This window comes from Ochotona princeps, chromosome 19 (genome assembly GCF_030435755.1).
Source record: "Ochotona princeps isolate mOchPri1 chromosome 19, mOchPri1.hap1, whole genome shotgun sequence".
Classification (NCBI taxonomy): Eukaryota; Metazoa; Chordata; class Mammalia; order Lagomorpha; family Ochotonidae; genus Ochotona; species Ochotona princeps.
The window spans coordinates 7,404,195-7,420,848 of record NC_080850.1 but is presented as its reverse complement, the minus strand read 5'-3'; the positions used below and the strand labels follow the sequence as shown (position 1 = coordinate 7,420,848).

At 41.0% G+C, this 16,654-nt stretch overlaps 1 protein-coding gene across 2 annotated transcripts in view; it reads right to left on the bottom strand.

Moving 5' to 3' along the window:
* Positions 1 to 653: 653 nt before the first annotated feature.
* Positions 654 to 16,654, bottom strand: part of LCP2 (lymphocyte cytosolic protein 2) — a 46,887-nt gene continuing 30,886 nt past the window's right edge. The window contains exons 13-20 of one of the 2 annotated variants that reach the window (XM_058677755.1): positions 16,476 to 16,583; positions 14,765 to 14,808; positions 11,567 to 11,696; positions 10,094 to 10,152; positions 5,183 to 5,277; positions 4,468 to 4,545; positions 2,544 to 2,699; positions 654 to 1,351 (exon numbers count right to left, since the gene is read on the bottom strand). In XM_058677755.1, the coding sequence (XP_058533738.1) occupies positions 1,229 to 1,351; positions 2,544 to 2,699; positions 4,468 to 4,545; positions 5,183 to 5,277; positions 10,094 to 10,152; positions 11,567 to 11,696; positions 14,765 to 14,808; positions 16,476 to 16,583 (793 nt within the window). In that variant the 3' untranslated portion in view covers positions 654 to 1,228. The remainder of the gene's footprint in view (positions 1,352 to 2,543; positions 2,700 to 4,467; positions 4,546 to 5,182; positions 5,278 to 10,093; positions 10,153 to 11,566; positions 11,697 to 14,764; positions 14,809 to 16,475; positions 16,584 to 16,654) is intronic. The other variant, XM_058677756.1, reaches the window with a different exon arrangement.

Sequence of the window (16,654 nt, the reverse complement as noted above, 5' to 3'; positions counted from 1 at the left end):
TAATCCTTGCAGTGTCGGCATCCCAAGTGGGTGCTGGTTTTAGCCCTAAGTGATTCACTTCCAGTCTAGCTCCTTGCTTATCAACTGGGAAAGCAGCAGAGGTTGGCTCAAGTCCTTGGACCCTACAACTCACAAGGGAGACCTGGAAGGAATTCCTACTTTCTGGCTGCTGGCTTCTTCTGGCTTTGGATTGGCTCAGCTTTACTCATTTGGGAGTGAACCAGTGAACAAAAGACACACACACACCCTCTCTCCCTTCTCTCTATAAGTCTGCCTTTTAAATAAGACAAAAAATTTAAAGAGATGTTTAGCATAAATTATTTGAAGCTCATGCCTACATTTTTTTGTATTACATCTCTTCCTTGCACTTATTGAAGACTCCTCTAATGGGGAAATCTAACCACTTTTCGGTGTAGGCACTTACCTCTTCATTTTCCTGTGAAGCTTTCACTGTCACTGGACAGCTGGGAGGGACTGCAGTATGGATACAGCTATGGGGAGATTATGAAGTGTCAACTCACACCCATGTGTATATGATGCTGGTGCCTCATCCTTACACTCAAAATGTTTTCTGTTGGCATTTTTAGTTTACATCTGCTTTCATACAAAAACATAATAGTATGGATTACACAAGTTGCTTTAGGAATCCAAAAGAAAAGCAAAAGACCACTTTAATCTCAGGAAGTTGTCCTAACAATGGCTTTATCTTTTTATATAAAAAGCATAACCCTCCACCCAGCCAAAAAAATTAAGAAAACAATAAAATCTTTTGGAAGATTCTTAAGTTATTACCGCTGAGAAAAGAAATTTTGGCAATTTTTAGATTACATATATAAAACTGATGATTGCTTCTGAACGTTTGGCTATTCAATCAGTTTTACAGATTACTAAAACTATATGTTTCAGCATGTTTAAACTTGCCCCAAATTATTTCTCTAATGGTGTAAACAAATGTACTTTTGAGATGACTAGTCAGAAATTTTTAAATGAATTATTACAACAGACTACTAGGTCACAAGCGTGAACATGATTACTCATCAACTTTACAATGAAGAATAAATAAATTATGAGCTATTTAACAGTCTTTGTTTCCAACTTATTTTTTTAAGTAATGGGCAAAATCCTGTGTTCCTGTTGAGAGCGTGAGTCCATTCTAAGTGTCCATTCACCAAGGTCAGTGCATTTCCCTGGGTTGGTAGGAGGAAGGTCCATTTGCTTGGTTAACTTGCTATGGATAACCTGCAGCGTATGTTAATGTGCACTGGTATCTGGAACCTCGATTTTTCCCATCAATGAGCAGAAGCGGCATTTTCTTGAAATAGTCGATAATATCTGACACAGACAAAAAGTCCTGCAAAAGTCAAAACAAGGAGAGAAGTCAGCAGTGGAATGCACAGCATGAATTCTAACCTCAGTTGATCTGCATAATGTATCCCATCTCTTCCAGTTAGGGGATTGTGGGAAAAAAGGTCAAAACTGAGAAATAATTGAGTGATTTCTTCTATAGAATAATGAAAAATATCCCTCACCAGTAAGCAAACAATTGTGAATAAAAGACAAATGTATGTATAATTTTAGCTTTGCATAGGTCATTTATCCTGAACACGCTAATGTTGATGTCCTTGCCGTAGGATTCTTCTATTTGTTTTCAGTTTGGGTTTCTGACTGCCAACTTCCCCCCTAATCAGTGGCAGCAATAGCAGCCTTAAGGAATTAGGAAGTCACACATGGTTCATGGCAATTAAAGTTGAAGTCTAGAGGCTGCATTAATCTGGAAGAAAATGTGCATTCCCGATTAGGACATGGCAGTGACTGGACCCCGTATTTAGAAGGATGAGGGTGTTTTCTTCAGTCTGGCTAGCACGGATAGGGTGATTTCAGCTGATGAATGCAGAAATCATCGAATAGGTTGCTTCTCCTTGTGGGAATGTTTGATGAAGCTGGTTCTTCCCGAACTTTGAATTTAAAAAGTATGCTTGCAACCCTGGGCTTAGTTGCTTATTTTCTTTGTGAAAGTTTACTCCTGAGGGTTTCTTTCACTTAGTTCTTATTGCTACTGAAAAAAATGCTGGCCAGAGAGAAAATTTTTTGGCCAGTTAACTACCTTCACAGAGCCAAACCTTCATGCTTAGTAAGACATGGCCCAAGCATCTAAATAATCACTATACGATTATCCTGATGTGTCCCCTTTCCCAGATGGCTGTAATTGATATTCAGCCTCACAGTCTGTGCTGTACATCAAAACAATGTTACTGAAGTGAATAACAGAAAAGACTTCCATTGATATTATCTAGAGGTGTTTAAAAATTAAATGATAACCTGGATTTTTCTGAGAAAGACTTCTACGGAAGAATTAACGACTATTCAGGTTTTGTTTTCTTTCCTTTCCAGCTAAAAAAAAAAAAGGGCTTTCCTAATATAATCTGTCTCTAAAACTGCTCTACATGCTGGATTCCAAAAAAGGTAGCAGCAAGGCATCCCATGAGTGTGCAGAGGAACCTAAAACCTGACACTGGGGACATTTTCAAATTTGAAGTCCTTACCTCTTTCCCTCGGAGTCCAGTTCCCAGCAAGTACACTTGACTTTCCTCCTGATAACGGATCTGAATGTTGTAAACTTTGTCTTTGTACAACACCATGAGGACATATGGGTTGGTGATTGTTTTTTTAGAGCTGTCTCTAACCAGAAAAGTGCCATCCTAAAAGGGTAAATTCTTGTTATTATAGGAGCAGTACAAGTCAATACTCTTCTTGTCTGTCAAACCTCTAGGGAACTGCAAAAACTGTCGGTTGATGAGTCAGCTAACACTCGGTTCCCCAAACAGCCACTGTGTGGCATGGATGTTTTTAGTTATCAAGAAAGAGGCAGCCAGATTTTTCTCAGAGGAATTTCCAGCTCAGCCTCTTCGAAGTCGCTCCCTAACCTTCTCCCACTCCCTGCCCCAGTAATAAAACAAAAAACAGGTTATTAGCTAGATAAAGGGCCAAGAGAAATAGAATTTTATTGGATAACACAAGACAGATCTTTCTTCACCTGTGAGTTAGCTCTTTTTTTCTACAATTGAAGTCAGAAAACACTCAAATTCCTATGAAATTCTTCTGTTTTTAATTCTTGCGTTTGCCTCTCATACCTGAGCAAAAATGAACATGGGCCATCTGCATTGTTCCTACTCTTTTTCCTGATATTTAGTAGAGTTGTGATTTCCTTGTGCTTTAAATTTTCATTCTATAAATGATTACTAACTGATGTTAATACCATAAAGACCTAATATGAAAACAGTCACTAGGGACTCATTTAAACCACTTCCTCCTCTGTGAACTGAATCATGATAACTTTAAATAGTCATCAATCCACAACATTTGTCTTTTTTTTATTCTGTGTTAATTGAGCCAGTTGGAACATCTCTGTCCAACAAGCCTATCTCTGGACCAGTGACTCACAGCCTCATTCTGCAGTGTGGATTTCGAATTGTCTGGGGTGTTTGGAAGACTTGCAGAACCCACACACTGTACCCTCAACTCATTAAAACAAGATCTTTTCACTTGAGACCTCGGACTCAGGATTTTTTTTTAAAGCTCAGGTGATTTAAATGTGCATCTAAGGTTGAGAAACACTGCTCTAAAATTAACTTTTTTAGAGAAATCATTTATTAAATAGAGAAACTCCCATCCCCTGGTTCCTTCCCCTATGTCAAGAATGGCTAGTGCCAGGCCAAAGCCAGGAGCAGGGAACTCAATCCAGGTCTTCCACGTGATGGTTACAGCCCATTCACCTGAGCCATCATCACTGCTTCCCAGGGTCTGCATTAGCAGGAGACTGTGATCAGTGGTTACAGTCAAGAATCAAACTTGGCTACTTCATCCAGTGTGGGTTGTGGGCATCTAACTGCCAGGCCAAACACCACTCCTGTTGTAGAATTTAGATGTGAAAAATGAAGGATGTTTGCTTTTCCCATCTGATAGATTTAAGTGTAAGGCTCAGCACTGGACCACAGGGAATCTGTTTAAGATCTTAGAATATTAAAATGCTGGCCAGAAAATTCTGGTTGAAAGGGCAAAAAGTCTCTGCTGTCTCTCCCATTGTGAGTCCTCTTAACTCGAGAGTTGGCAATGCCACATAAAGAAGAAGGTAGAATTGGTAAGATTGGTGGTATGAGGGAGGGAGAGTAGCCTTTTGATACAATATGATGCCTATGATAAGGCAGACACTTTTTGTTAACAAATCTCTCAAGAGTCTACCAACCAAATGATTATCTTATCTGAGTTTTTTTCCCCTGCCAGCCTAATGGTTTTCAGTCCTAGGACTCCTGTGACAAATGCCAGTAAGTGTGAAGCAGGCACTAATGAATGGGTCTTGTAGGAACAGTACAATTTCTAGACCATAACTGGCATTCCATGTAAGTCAGTTCCCTTTTTCTTCTTCCGTTAATATTTACATCAACTTAAAAATAAACTCCACCACAATACCTGGTTTATCTTTCTGAGAGCAGCTTCTGCCTCTGGTCGGGTAATATAAGAAACATACCACTCTTCATTTAATGAATTCTGAAAATGTGAATTAAAAAAATAAATTTCACGGTTACATATTTTAGGGAAAAGAAACGCTTCTAAGTAATAATTTCCATAAATTGGTATCTCAATTACATAAGGTCTAAAATGTTTGTTTTCCTAATTTTAATACAGAATCATACAGGTAGAACTAAATTTTTGTGTGTGAACAGGTGGGGCTAGAGTGTGTATGTGTGAATTATTTTAATCATGATACCAGTTACAAAGAAGGCTGTGACAAATGTTCCTTTTATAAAGGAGCCTTTGATCAGGAAAGACAGAAACAATTATTTCTTCAGTTTAATGTATAGTAATAACCTATTTAATGAAAAAAATGCTGTGTTAATGATTACATAAGTAACTTTTTCAAGGCCTAAGGAAACAGATGAAAAATAGATTTTTTTTCATATTTAATGCATAACACACAATTGTCCCTGGAAGAGTATGCTAGAATATCCAGGAAAAGGAACACATTTTTCTTCTGGATTCTCCCCTTATATATTTATTTTCAAACAGAGAACATCACATTTAACATATGATAAAAACACAGTAGAGGACTCAAAGTGAGTTTCTGGTGGTCCATTTGCTCCAGAAAAAAAAAATAATAATAAAGTTAAAATGTATGCTGCTTTACCTCTTCTTCCCTGGGGAATGGTGGCTGGGGCTTGCTGGGGACCGGGACGGGCAAGTTCCTGCCTTCGGCTCTGAGGGGTGAACGGTTGCTGGAGCCTTCAAAATACACATTTTGAAAGTCAATTTACTGTAACGTATCATTTACCTGCTGGTATTGCCTGTGCACACATGCACACACACACACACACACACACACACACACACACACACTTGCAACTGTTCTAATAATTTACATTTCAAGAAAACGGTGTTTCAAAAATAATGTTCACCTATGCAAAACCACAAGGTTGTTGGGGCTCTGTTCTGTAACCATGCCAGTAAAATTTTGAGATAGAAACCTCACATAGAGTAATTTCCTAAATGGGTTTGAAACATGATATAAAATGACTGGTCTGTGGATGAAAAAGTCATTGACGTTTCACATGAACTTCAAAATAAATGTTTAAGAGACAAATCTTGGGGCCAATGTGGTCGGGCATGCTAATCCTCCACTTGCAGTTCCAGTAGTCCGTATGGTCACTGGTTCATGTCCCGGTTGCTCCACTTTCAATCCAGCTTCCTGCCTATAGCCTGGGAAAGCAGTGGAGAATAGCCCAAATCCTTGGGCCCCTTAACCCACAATGGAGACCTGGAAAAGCTCCCAGCAGTTGTGGCCATTTGTAAAGTGAACCAGTGGATGAAAGAACTCTCTCTCCTCTCTCTGTAAATTTCAGGTAGAATTAAAAATAAATCTGAAAAAAGAACTACTAAAAAAGATTCTAGTTGTCTTCTTTAAGAAAACAAAAAATCAAAAACAAGGAAAAGAGAAAGAAAGAGTGAGAGAGAGATCCTTTACAGAAATTTGGCAAATCCAAACACCCACAATGGATTCCCAATGGCTACTGCAGTGACAGGGCAGTAAAAAAAAATAATAATAAAATTAACATTTTTGTTTTTTTTCATAAAGGAAATGTAAGATACCCAAGACAAGATAAATTGAGAATACTGCTAGATTTTAGAACTAAAACTCTCTGTCTGCTGTTATTATTATTATTTTAATTTAATGTATTTGAAAAAGAGAGTGAAGGAGAGATTGAAGCTTCTAAGCACATTCCACAGAAACCCACAACAGCTGGGGCTGGGTCAAGCTGAAACCAGAAGCTGAGAAGTTAATCCAAGTCTCCAGTGTGGACGGTAGGGACACAAGTACTTGAGTGACACCTGTGACTTTCACAGGGTGCTCATCGGCAGACAGAGGCAGAGCTGAGACTTGGTTCCAGGCACTGCGATATAGGATGAGGCATCTTAACCATTATGCAAATCGCCTGCCACACTTGCTCCTCTTACTGGATTTCCTAAGAGGTAGAACTGTGCACTGCACAGAAGACACCTCCAGTCTTCTGATCAACCAGGAAGTTGTGGTTGGGCACTGATACATGACCCAAGATCCACATCTTAGCTTCCCTAAAATTCTGCTTTCTTGTTTTCAGTTCCCTGAAACTTCATGAGAATACATCTCCTCCTCTCCAGAAAGTATTGATTGTGCTGGCTGCAGCTGCCAAGGTTGTTCAGAACAGCTGTTGCAAACTGGAAAATTCTATTAGCTGGACATTTCCTTCGTTATTCATCCATCATTTTTTTTTGTTCACCCAGCAGGTGTTTATTCAGTATTGCTCTGTCCAGGCCTTGAGCAGAATATGGTTCGTACATTAACTTTATTTTCAGAGAATTGCAAGGTGGGTAATAATTTAATGTAGGAGGAAACGGGCTCAAGAGCCTGAGTTGATTATGTATGATAGTGATATGGCTATAACTTAAACCTGTGACCCTAAATATTACTGTGCCTAATTTAAAAAAAAATCCCTCATGGATGATGACCCACCTAGAGCCCAGGAACCTACATGTTTATAAGCACCCCAGGTGAGTCTGCACCAGGACCAAGTTTGAACCTTACCACATCTGCGTGGCTGCTTTGCTGGGAGGTCACCTGGGAAGGGCACAGAACTCCCGACCAGGATTATGAAGGTCAAGATTATTTTTAAATATTCAGATAAGGCAAGCCCTGAGCTTCCAGTTCCTTCTTCCTACAGGTTCCCAGTACGCAAACAGACCTCCCCCATCCACTCTCTGTAGTCTGACAGCTTTCCATGGTTACACTGCTCATTGGGTGAATGAAATCTAGCAACCGTGGAGAGGCAGGGAACCAAGGCTTGCAGTGCACGCTGTGATCTATAGCAGATAAGCACAAACTCAATACGCTCAATAGTTAGGTCCTCAGGGGAGCTGTGACAGGGTGTGGACAATGAACAACCCACGTTTTGCCTGCTTAATACTGGAACAGCCACTGGAAGAGACTGAGGACCAGCCGTTCCCACAGACTCGTGGATAAAAGACCAATTTTTCTTCAGGTAGTATTAACACCCTCTGCCCACCCCCGCAAAACAAAATAAAACAAAACAAATAAACAAAAACAAAGGAACCCAACTATTTCTATGAATAATTCCCAATACTACATCATAAAGTCAGGGATCTATGGAACTTATTTTGGGAAATATTTGGGAAATATTCCTAAAGGGTCTAGAACGTAGATGGCTACTGGGTAAATATGAGTTTTTGGAAACACAGAGAAGTGTGAGGATTGTGGAAAACTGAGGAGAACTGTGGAAACCATGTGATCGATACAGACACTACGACCTCAGGTGCTTACAAAAACAATAGAGGTTGGTGTCAGCAATGTGACCTCACCACCTAGAGAATGAAGTATCCAATCAATACACTAGATAGGCTCAGGAAAAAATGTTTATCCTCGAGTAGCACTTTACTAATGTACTACTCCGTTTGCAACACACATTTTAAAACAGCTTTCTGTTCCAAAACAGATACCCAGTAGACAGTTGTATGGAAAACACAGTAAATTGGGGCGTAGGCATTTAGCTTAGCAGTTAAAATGCTCCTGTCCCACATCAGAGACCCTGGGTTTGAGTCCCACCTCTGGCTCCCGACTCCAGTTGTCTGCTGATACAAAGCCTAGGAGTGGCAGAGTTGGTGCAAGTCATTGAGTATCTGCCATTCAACATGGGAGGCTTGGATTGAATTCCCTGTTCCTGGCTTCAGCCCCCGATTCAGCTCTGGTTGTTGCAGGCATTTCAAAATGAACTCTTCTCTCTTTTACTCTGTTACTGTCTCTCAAATAAATAAATAATTTAACTTCCCCCCACCCCAGCATGCACACACCCACACACACAGGTGTTTCTTCACATGACTATGACTTCCAAAGAAGGGTTTTGTTTCTCTTTTACAGCCTCGTAAAAAAATTCAAATCAGTATTTTAAATTTGGGGAAATTTTGCATTAAAATCTCTATCTGAACCTTTTCTTGAAAATATCATTAGAAAATCAGACAAAAATAAGCTAGTTTGCTAGCATGTTAAAAGTTTGCTAGATTTGATTAACTTTTTTTTTTACAATTGTTCGATAAGCATTTAAAAACAAAACACAATCTAGTGCCTTTGCTGTTCTCAAAGTGCACAAGCAACGTCATAGGAACTTGTTAGAAAAGCACATATGATCTCCCTCTAGAATTGCTGAATGGAAAGCTTTGTTCTCATACAGTTCTCAGGTAATCTGTACACACATTTATACGAGGTCACAGGCAGTATTACTAACAGGGAGGCTCCAAGGCCTCAACCTTGACGAGCAAGAATAGGGGCAAGAATAGAGTCATGAATAGGGGCTCTCTTAGTCTCTATTCTAGACATGCTTCTCAATCATGTCTCACAGACTCACGGACAGGCTTATAATACAAACCTAAAGCTACAGAAAAGCCAAGAACGAATAAGCATAGTTTCCTGGTGAATGTGTGTGTGTGTGTGTGTTTGTGTGTTGGGATATTTTAGGTAGTATTCCATAATTTCTTTAATTATTAGTACTGTTTAAATTGTTTTTATTGGAAAAACAGATATACAGAGGAGAGAGAGAGAGGAAGATCTTCCATCGTTGATTTACTCCTCAAGTGGCTGCAATGGCCAGAGCTGAGCTGACCCGAAGCTAGGAGCCCAGAGCCTCTTTCAAGTCTCCCACACAGGTGCAGGGTTCTGAGGCTTTGGGTCATCCTTGACTGCTTTCCCAGGCCACAAGCAGGGAGCTAGATGTGAAGTGGGGTGGCTGGGATTAGAACCGGTTCCCATATGGGATCCTGGCACATGCAAGGTGAGGACTTTAGCCACTAGGCTACTGCGCTGGACTTGTATTCCATTATTTCAACAACCCTTGGTACAGTGCAGGCACAGAATTTAATATTGAATGACTTTGCTTCTGGAGTTTCTATTATCTTCCATCGATCTCCCAATGAAACTTGACAGCTATATTTAACTATATGTCTTCCATGTAAAAAAAATTAAAATTTAAAAATAAGCAAGTAAATCTTTAAAAAGAAAAAAATATATATATCTTGGCAACAAGATATTAGATTCTCTGCCATTACCTACACCTATAATGTCAGGACACATGTAAATAGCCCAATGTTGGAATTATGACTGCAACTAAAGATCTATACTACTGTATAGTGTAAAATGGGAGACAGGGAGAAGGGGGACTGGGGAAAAAGGGAGATTGGGGGAGCCTATATTTACAAAACAGTATAATAGAAAACAAAAATAAATAAGGTTTAAATAGATAGATAGGATAAGAAAATAATCCAATATGCTGGAGGCCAATTACAACCATATTTCCCATTATGTCATTGTAAAAAATTGGATATAATTGGGTAATCATTAAATAAACCATTTTTTATGTCTTTAAAAAATATTGAAAGAGGAAGTCAAATGCTTTCAGGAAACAACAGAACATTTGTCCAAAGGCACTGGGGCATGTTGGGAATCCCATCACAAAAGACATGTTGGCTGGAGTGAGTGGCCAGAACCCTGAGTACTTGCAGTTCAAACCTTGAGAGTAGTATGGCGGCAGAGAGGCACTCTGTGGGAAGCTGCTGTTACTGTGGAGAGAGAAACACAAGGCATTGCAAGTGGAGCTTGGGTGCTGGGACCAGGCTGGAGAGCTGGGTGAGGGAAGCCTGCCTTATTATTACCTCCCACCTCCTCACTCTTAAACCTTAGCTGCTGGAGAAGGGTAAGGAACCCATTGGATCTATTTTCCTGCTGTCTCCTGTTGCACCAGCCTCAAGCTGAGCACTCTATATTGAGCAAAGACAAAGTAACTGCAACAAAAATCAAACCATGCCAAGGCCATTTAGAAGTGACTCTCAAAAGCTGCCTGCAGTTTGAGGTCCTGGAATTTGAAGAATGGCAGAAGTCCTGTATAGGGGACTTCTCTTTTGGTAGGGAAACACATTAATGGATCTGTTATTCATGTACATTGAACCTACAGGGCCTTCCAGGAAAGGATGGGTGGGCAAGAAGGTAAGAGAGGGCCGGATGGTACTGCATCCATGGGAGAGCACATTTACAGGGACTGAGCGATCCCTGAACATGCTGTCTGCTCCTTCTATGCTGAGCAGGAGTGTCTCACCCATCAGCACAAACCTTAAGGAAGAGTGCTCTGAGCAGCACTCCCATGCGGATGGCATTTTTCAAGAATGAGGGATGAGTGTTGGGGCCCCATGTAAGACAAAGCTGTGTGAGAAAGTGGCAGACACAGCAACCATCTGCAAGAAAGAGAAGGAAACAGCAGAGAGAATCAGGGCAACGGCACCCAGATAAGATGAAAAAGTTTGAAAAATCCTCCCAGATATTTAGCAAGAGCAGATGGGTCTTGCTGATCGTTGGGTTGTCCATGATATCTAGGATATAAAGACATTGGTTTCTCTCTGGGAATACTGAAGGACAGGGTGAGTCCAAGGGACTGGATGCTTTGCAGGACACCATGGGGCAGCTCTGTTGGTTTCTTTCAAGGGGTATCTCATGTCTTTCTTCTGCTTGTGCCTTTACTTCTAAATGGCCTTATCATGACCACTGAGAAATGTTGTTGTTACTTCTTTTTGAAAAGTACCTGCTAGGAATACATGCTGTGCAATAAATTCTTAGCATTTACTTAGTGCAAAGTGTGTTCTCTCACCTTCCCCATTCAAGATGTGAGAGTATCTCTATGTAGTTCAACAAATTGGGGTTCTCAAGTGGAGAAAGTCCCCTATTCTCCACTACAGAGTCCATTCCATCTGAATTCAACTCTTTATCCATCCCACTGAAGCTTAAAGATTCAGAAGAGAGAGGGCAATGGATGAATGTGTAGTTCTCAATGCTCAGCTTGGTTTTGTTTTATAAGACCTAACAAGTTCAGACCCTACTATGCTCTGGCTCATTTCTTTCTCCTTCAACCCACCTGGCATTATTTCAACATTAAGAAGACTAAGACATTAAGTCCAGTTAGAGCGTAATGGCATAGCCATATACCTTTCTGAGAAGGCTCCAGGCATGTGGGGTAATGGGAGAGGGTTCTTGGGGCTTGGCTTGGTAGATCTTGAAGGGTAAGTGTTGGAGCTCATGGAAGGTAGCACTGGCTGAGGCAATGGTCTTTGATGTACTGTGGGGAGTAGATAAAAATTGAGAATGTCAGGACCCAGATGTCATTAAGTAACATTCCAGAACTGTCCCCCAGTTAGAAACAACTGTTGTGGGCCTGGCACGGTAGTCTAGCTGCTAAAGTCCTCTCCTTGAATGCGCTGGGATCCTGCATGGGCGCTGGTTTTAATCCCATCCAGCTCCTTACTTGTGGCCTGGTAAAGCAGTCGAGGACAGCCCAAAGCCTCAGGACCCTCACCACATGGGAGACCCAGAAGAGACTCTGGATTCCTGGCTTCAGATTGGTTCAGCCCCAGTCGTTGCGGCCATTTGGGAAGTGAATTATTGGATGGAAGATTTCTGTCTCTCTTCTCTGTATATCTGACTTTGCAATAAAAATAAATAAATATTTTAAAGAAATAGAAACAAATGCTGTAAAGACAGACCCTAGAATTGAAACAATCAGATGAACTGGAAAGTGGTAGGGTCAACACCACCCCCATGATTTTCTAGATGATTTACCATCTTAGAATGTATTTTACAAGTGCCAGTCTTCTATAGCATTCTCTGCGATACACATTTATTCTATTTGTTTGCAAATTTAAAATGCTAACCTGGTAGAAAATTGTCAACTGGCAGCCTTATGAATTTCAGAAGTTATTCACAAACTGTTTGTTTCATGAAAATCAATATTTTATGCAATCTCATTTACCTGAACTTACTGATCTTTCTCTACATGTGTAAGAGGGCATACATTTTAGCCATTCTCTATCAAACCCCTGCACATGCTAATTTAGTTTTTCTACACCATTGAGTGAACTGCGGTGTTACTCTTAAACTTGTAGCTCTCCTCTGTAACCCAACCAAATAATTCCATGTTATATAGCTATAATATAGTGTACCAATCAACATTCTTAATACAAATTTAATAGCCTTAATTGATCCTATGGGGGTCCCCATAACAAATGATTCCATCTGAATATCTAAGCAGAAAAAAATGAAAGAACAGTTATATATGGTAGAAAAAGTTTTTCTTAACATACCATCATTTTCATCCTGGTGGAGGGAAGAAAAAAAAGACATTAATCGATCATCAAAACATAATTCCTAAATAAAAAACACTTCATATACATGTCACTCTTTCTTTGGTAGTTATGCATCTCTGTAATAAATTATTGTTGAGAGTGGCAGAACCTCCTAAGCAGTTTATGATTTCCTAATGCAAATGATCATCTAAGGACATACCAGTCTGAGGTTCCTCATATACTTAGTGTGAAATGGGTTCTGAAGTTCCTAAAAGGTAGCACAGTGACACAACAACACTGATATGTCTACAGTGGACCCAAAATAATCATATGCAATATTTCGTTCACTTCCCTTCACAATCTTTTGCAATTCAATATACTCATTTTACAAATAAAACTACGAAACACAGGCAGGATAGGCAGGATTCTGAACTTAGTAAGGGTTAAGAAATGAATTCAGTCCTAGATCTGTCTGTGTCAATGTTTAGCCTCCTTTGTTACGAATGTGTTTTTCCATAGCAGTGCAACTGTGCTCATTCAGAGTGGCTTACAAGGCGCATCTACAGTCCTCACCAACTTTGTCTTCAGAGCAACCTTGTGAAACACATAAGGCAAGGGCTGGCATCTCTTCTCCTTAGGTAGAGAAGATAGATTTTGTGGTGGATCAGCAGGCCAAAGGAGAAAAATTAAACTTGTTAGTCCAAATCAGTGATGATAAAATAGTACCTTGCTCAAAGAACTATTGTGAAAACTAAATTAACATACGCCTGGGTTATGTTGAATATGTAATAAAAGTTTGCTGTCACTGGCCATAGCATTTGTTGAGACAAGGTAAGAAGGACCTCCACCAGAATCATCTATCCCAATGGACTAGCTGGGAGTCCCAGCCAAGGGCTGCCTTCATCACTACATTCGAGCCCAGGGACACAACATAATGAAATCACTGTCCAGCACTGTGGCAAACACATCCCCTCTTGTTTGGGAATCATGACTACCTGGCTCTCATGGCAAGAATCAGTGTTTGTAGAGTCTGGGATCTCAGGCATGTGCCATTTCTCTGGCTGTCCTACCTTACTTCCATTGCATTCCTAAGTCTCTGCAGCCAAACTGCAGGTAATTCTTTCCCCTGCTGAAGATGTTCCTGAGGATGGAATGCACCTGTACTTATAGGGTGTCTTCTCCCTTGTTCCATGGCCATCATAGATCTCACCTCCTCTACAAAGTTACCATGTGACTCCTCCTTCCCTATGACTCCCTCCCCATAGCCCCCAACAGACTATTACATGACATGATGTTTAGCAGGTGTAACATTGGACTGCCTGTTTCCACACTATCTTAGTACTTCATTTCAATAAACATGGCATCTAACTACAGACACTGCACACACTGTGGTCAGGGAATATGAATAGAGGCAGGTTTCTAATGGCCTTCAAAGGACCTTGAACATAAATAAGCTTAAAGCAGCTGTGCAATAAGCAACATGTATCTTACCCTTCCTGAGCCTCAGTTTTCTCTCAATAAAGACACTTAGTGTCTTAAACTGCAAAGTGTATGGAAGCTAGGTTTGCCCACCAGGGAGGGAGTTTTGGAATTTGGGGGCTTTTAGTGCCAAAACTAAGAAACCAATCAAACAGGGACAGTCATGATTGGTAGAGTAGATAGCATGGTATCTTTCACACATTAAGCATTCAGATAAGGCTATTTCTACTCCTTTGCAGGTCATGGAATCACCAAAGGGGAAATAATGGTCTTAGAAACTTGGGTGTGAGGTTCAGACTCTCTCTCTTGCATCTTCATATTATCTTCTTCTGCACCTCTTGTACCGTCAGCTTGCAATGAATCCAGCTACCCTGGGAGCTCTCATAGGAAGTAACTAAGCAATACAGCATCACGGGCTCAAGGGACAGAGCAAGACCCTGAAGAAGGAGGCACCAGTGATCAAAGGTGCACTGCGTGCTAGCCTTGCTCCAAGTGCTGGACTTCAGCCAAGGTCAAGGATGGATGCAGCCCTTATATCCATAGAGCCTGCATTAGTTTTCCCTGTGCCAAGCATTTACAAAACGACATTTTCTACTTACATTCTCTCTTCTTTCTGGTACCCATCCATGCCTGAAATGAATTGGGGCAAAGAAAAACAACTGAGCAAATGGGTTCCAAGGAGCCAGTCTCAGAGTATATAGTTCCACTTAATCCAATAAGCAGAAGTCAGACCCACTGAGTTGTGGGAAGAAGGAAAGCAGCAAACACCAGCAGAAAGGTACAGGGAGGGAGTTGAAAGGAGCTTGGTGACTCAGTACTGCTCTCATTACAAGCCAAGCTAGGCCAGCCTTTATTCTGGGTATCTACTGTAGCAAACAGTTACATAAATACATCCAAAAAGTTGAGTCAGCAGGCCAGGTCTTTAGCAGCTATTAAATTTCACCGAGTCAATGTTTCTCCAAGCAAATGAAAACACTTTTAGATTTTATTTTCCTCTGCTGATGTTTTCAAACAGTCTTCTTGGGGTTTGCCCTTGGTGTAAAGAGAAGGCGACTGAGACATGTTACTGGTTTGGGACTTTCCAGAAGCCACTCAATGCAACTGGCCCAGAGGAACAAGCTGGGTTTGGTGGCCACTGCCTAAGAATTGCATATTCTCGTTAGGGAGTGGAGGGGAGAGGGACAATCTGTCATCTGCTTTACCTGCCACCATCTCATCTCATGTATGTTTGTCTAAAATGCTGAAACTCAAATCATTATGAATTTTTGCTGCATTCATTTAGTGTCTTAAAATGTTTACTTCAAATGTCATTAAACCCAGGGACGATGTTGTGGTGCATTGTGTTGGCCACCACTTGTGATGCTGGCATCCCATATGGGCACCAGTTCGAGTCCCAGCTGCTCCACTTTTAATTCAGCTTTCTAATAATGTTCTTTGGAAAGCAGAAGAAGATGTCCCTAGTGCTTAGTCCCCCAAGCCCATGTGGGAGACCCAGATAGGGTTCTGGGAATCTGGCTTTGGCTTGAGCTAGACCTGGTTGCTGCATTGCTTTGGAGAATGAACCAGTGGATAGAAGGGCTCTCTCTCCTTCTTTCTATGATTTTACTTTTTCAAATAAATAAGTACAAGCTTTATGAAAAAGTTCCTAGGCTCAATTATTGAGTATTGGAGAACACACCTCAGCCCTGAACCTGGTAGGAAGCTTGCAACAGCCAGGCCTGAGTGATGGTTGTAAATTGTGGTTTCACAGATGAGCTAAAATACAACCTTGGGTATCAGCTAAAGATGTGGGTAGACTCAGGCCACAAGATATACTTGTGCATTTGGTTAACAGGTCCAAAATAACTTTACAGCAAAGCTACAAATACTAGAGTAAACTGCAGTATTGCACAATGATAAAATGTAGTTGAGCGGAAAGGAAGACATTGGTGCTGATCCATAAACCTCCCCCAATGACTGCCTCCCCTCTCCCTGTATGGAGAAAACAATGGTATAGACAGTTCCCACGTGCCATGAAGGTTTTGCTGTGACAAGGTAGGTACTATTCACATAAACTGACTGCTTCAAGACAAGGTCTCTGAGAACAGCAATCAATCCAAGGCCCTGGTGAGGAATCTCTGTACTTACTTCACAGCTAGCCTCTAGTTGCCTTCAAAGAGACTCCAACACCTTGCATCCCATAAGCCACTGAGCCTCCTGCCACCCCCTCACCCCCTTGATTCTCAGCTCCCTACCTGGAGCTCACACCAGGTAGCTGCTCTGTCAAGGGACAAACTCAAGTCACAAAAGATAATTACTTGGGCACAGGGGGCTTCCTTCCTGGCAAGGGGTTGTTTCTTTCATGTCTGTCTGTGGTTGGTGGTAAAGGAGGCTTTTGTGTCTTGGATGAATGCTCCACCAGAGGCCTGCAGAGTTCAAAGAAAAGATGTGTGAGCCACAAACTCCACTGCAGACAGCCTTGTGCAGCAAATTCCCA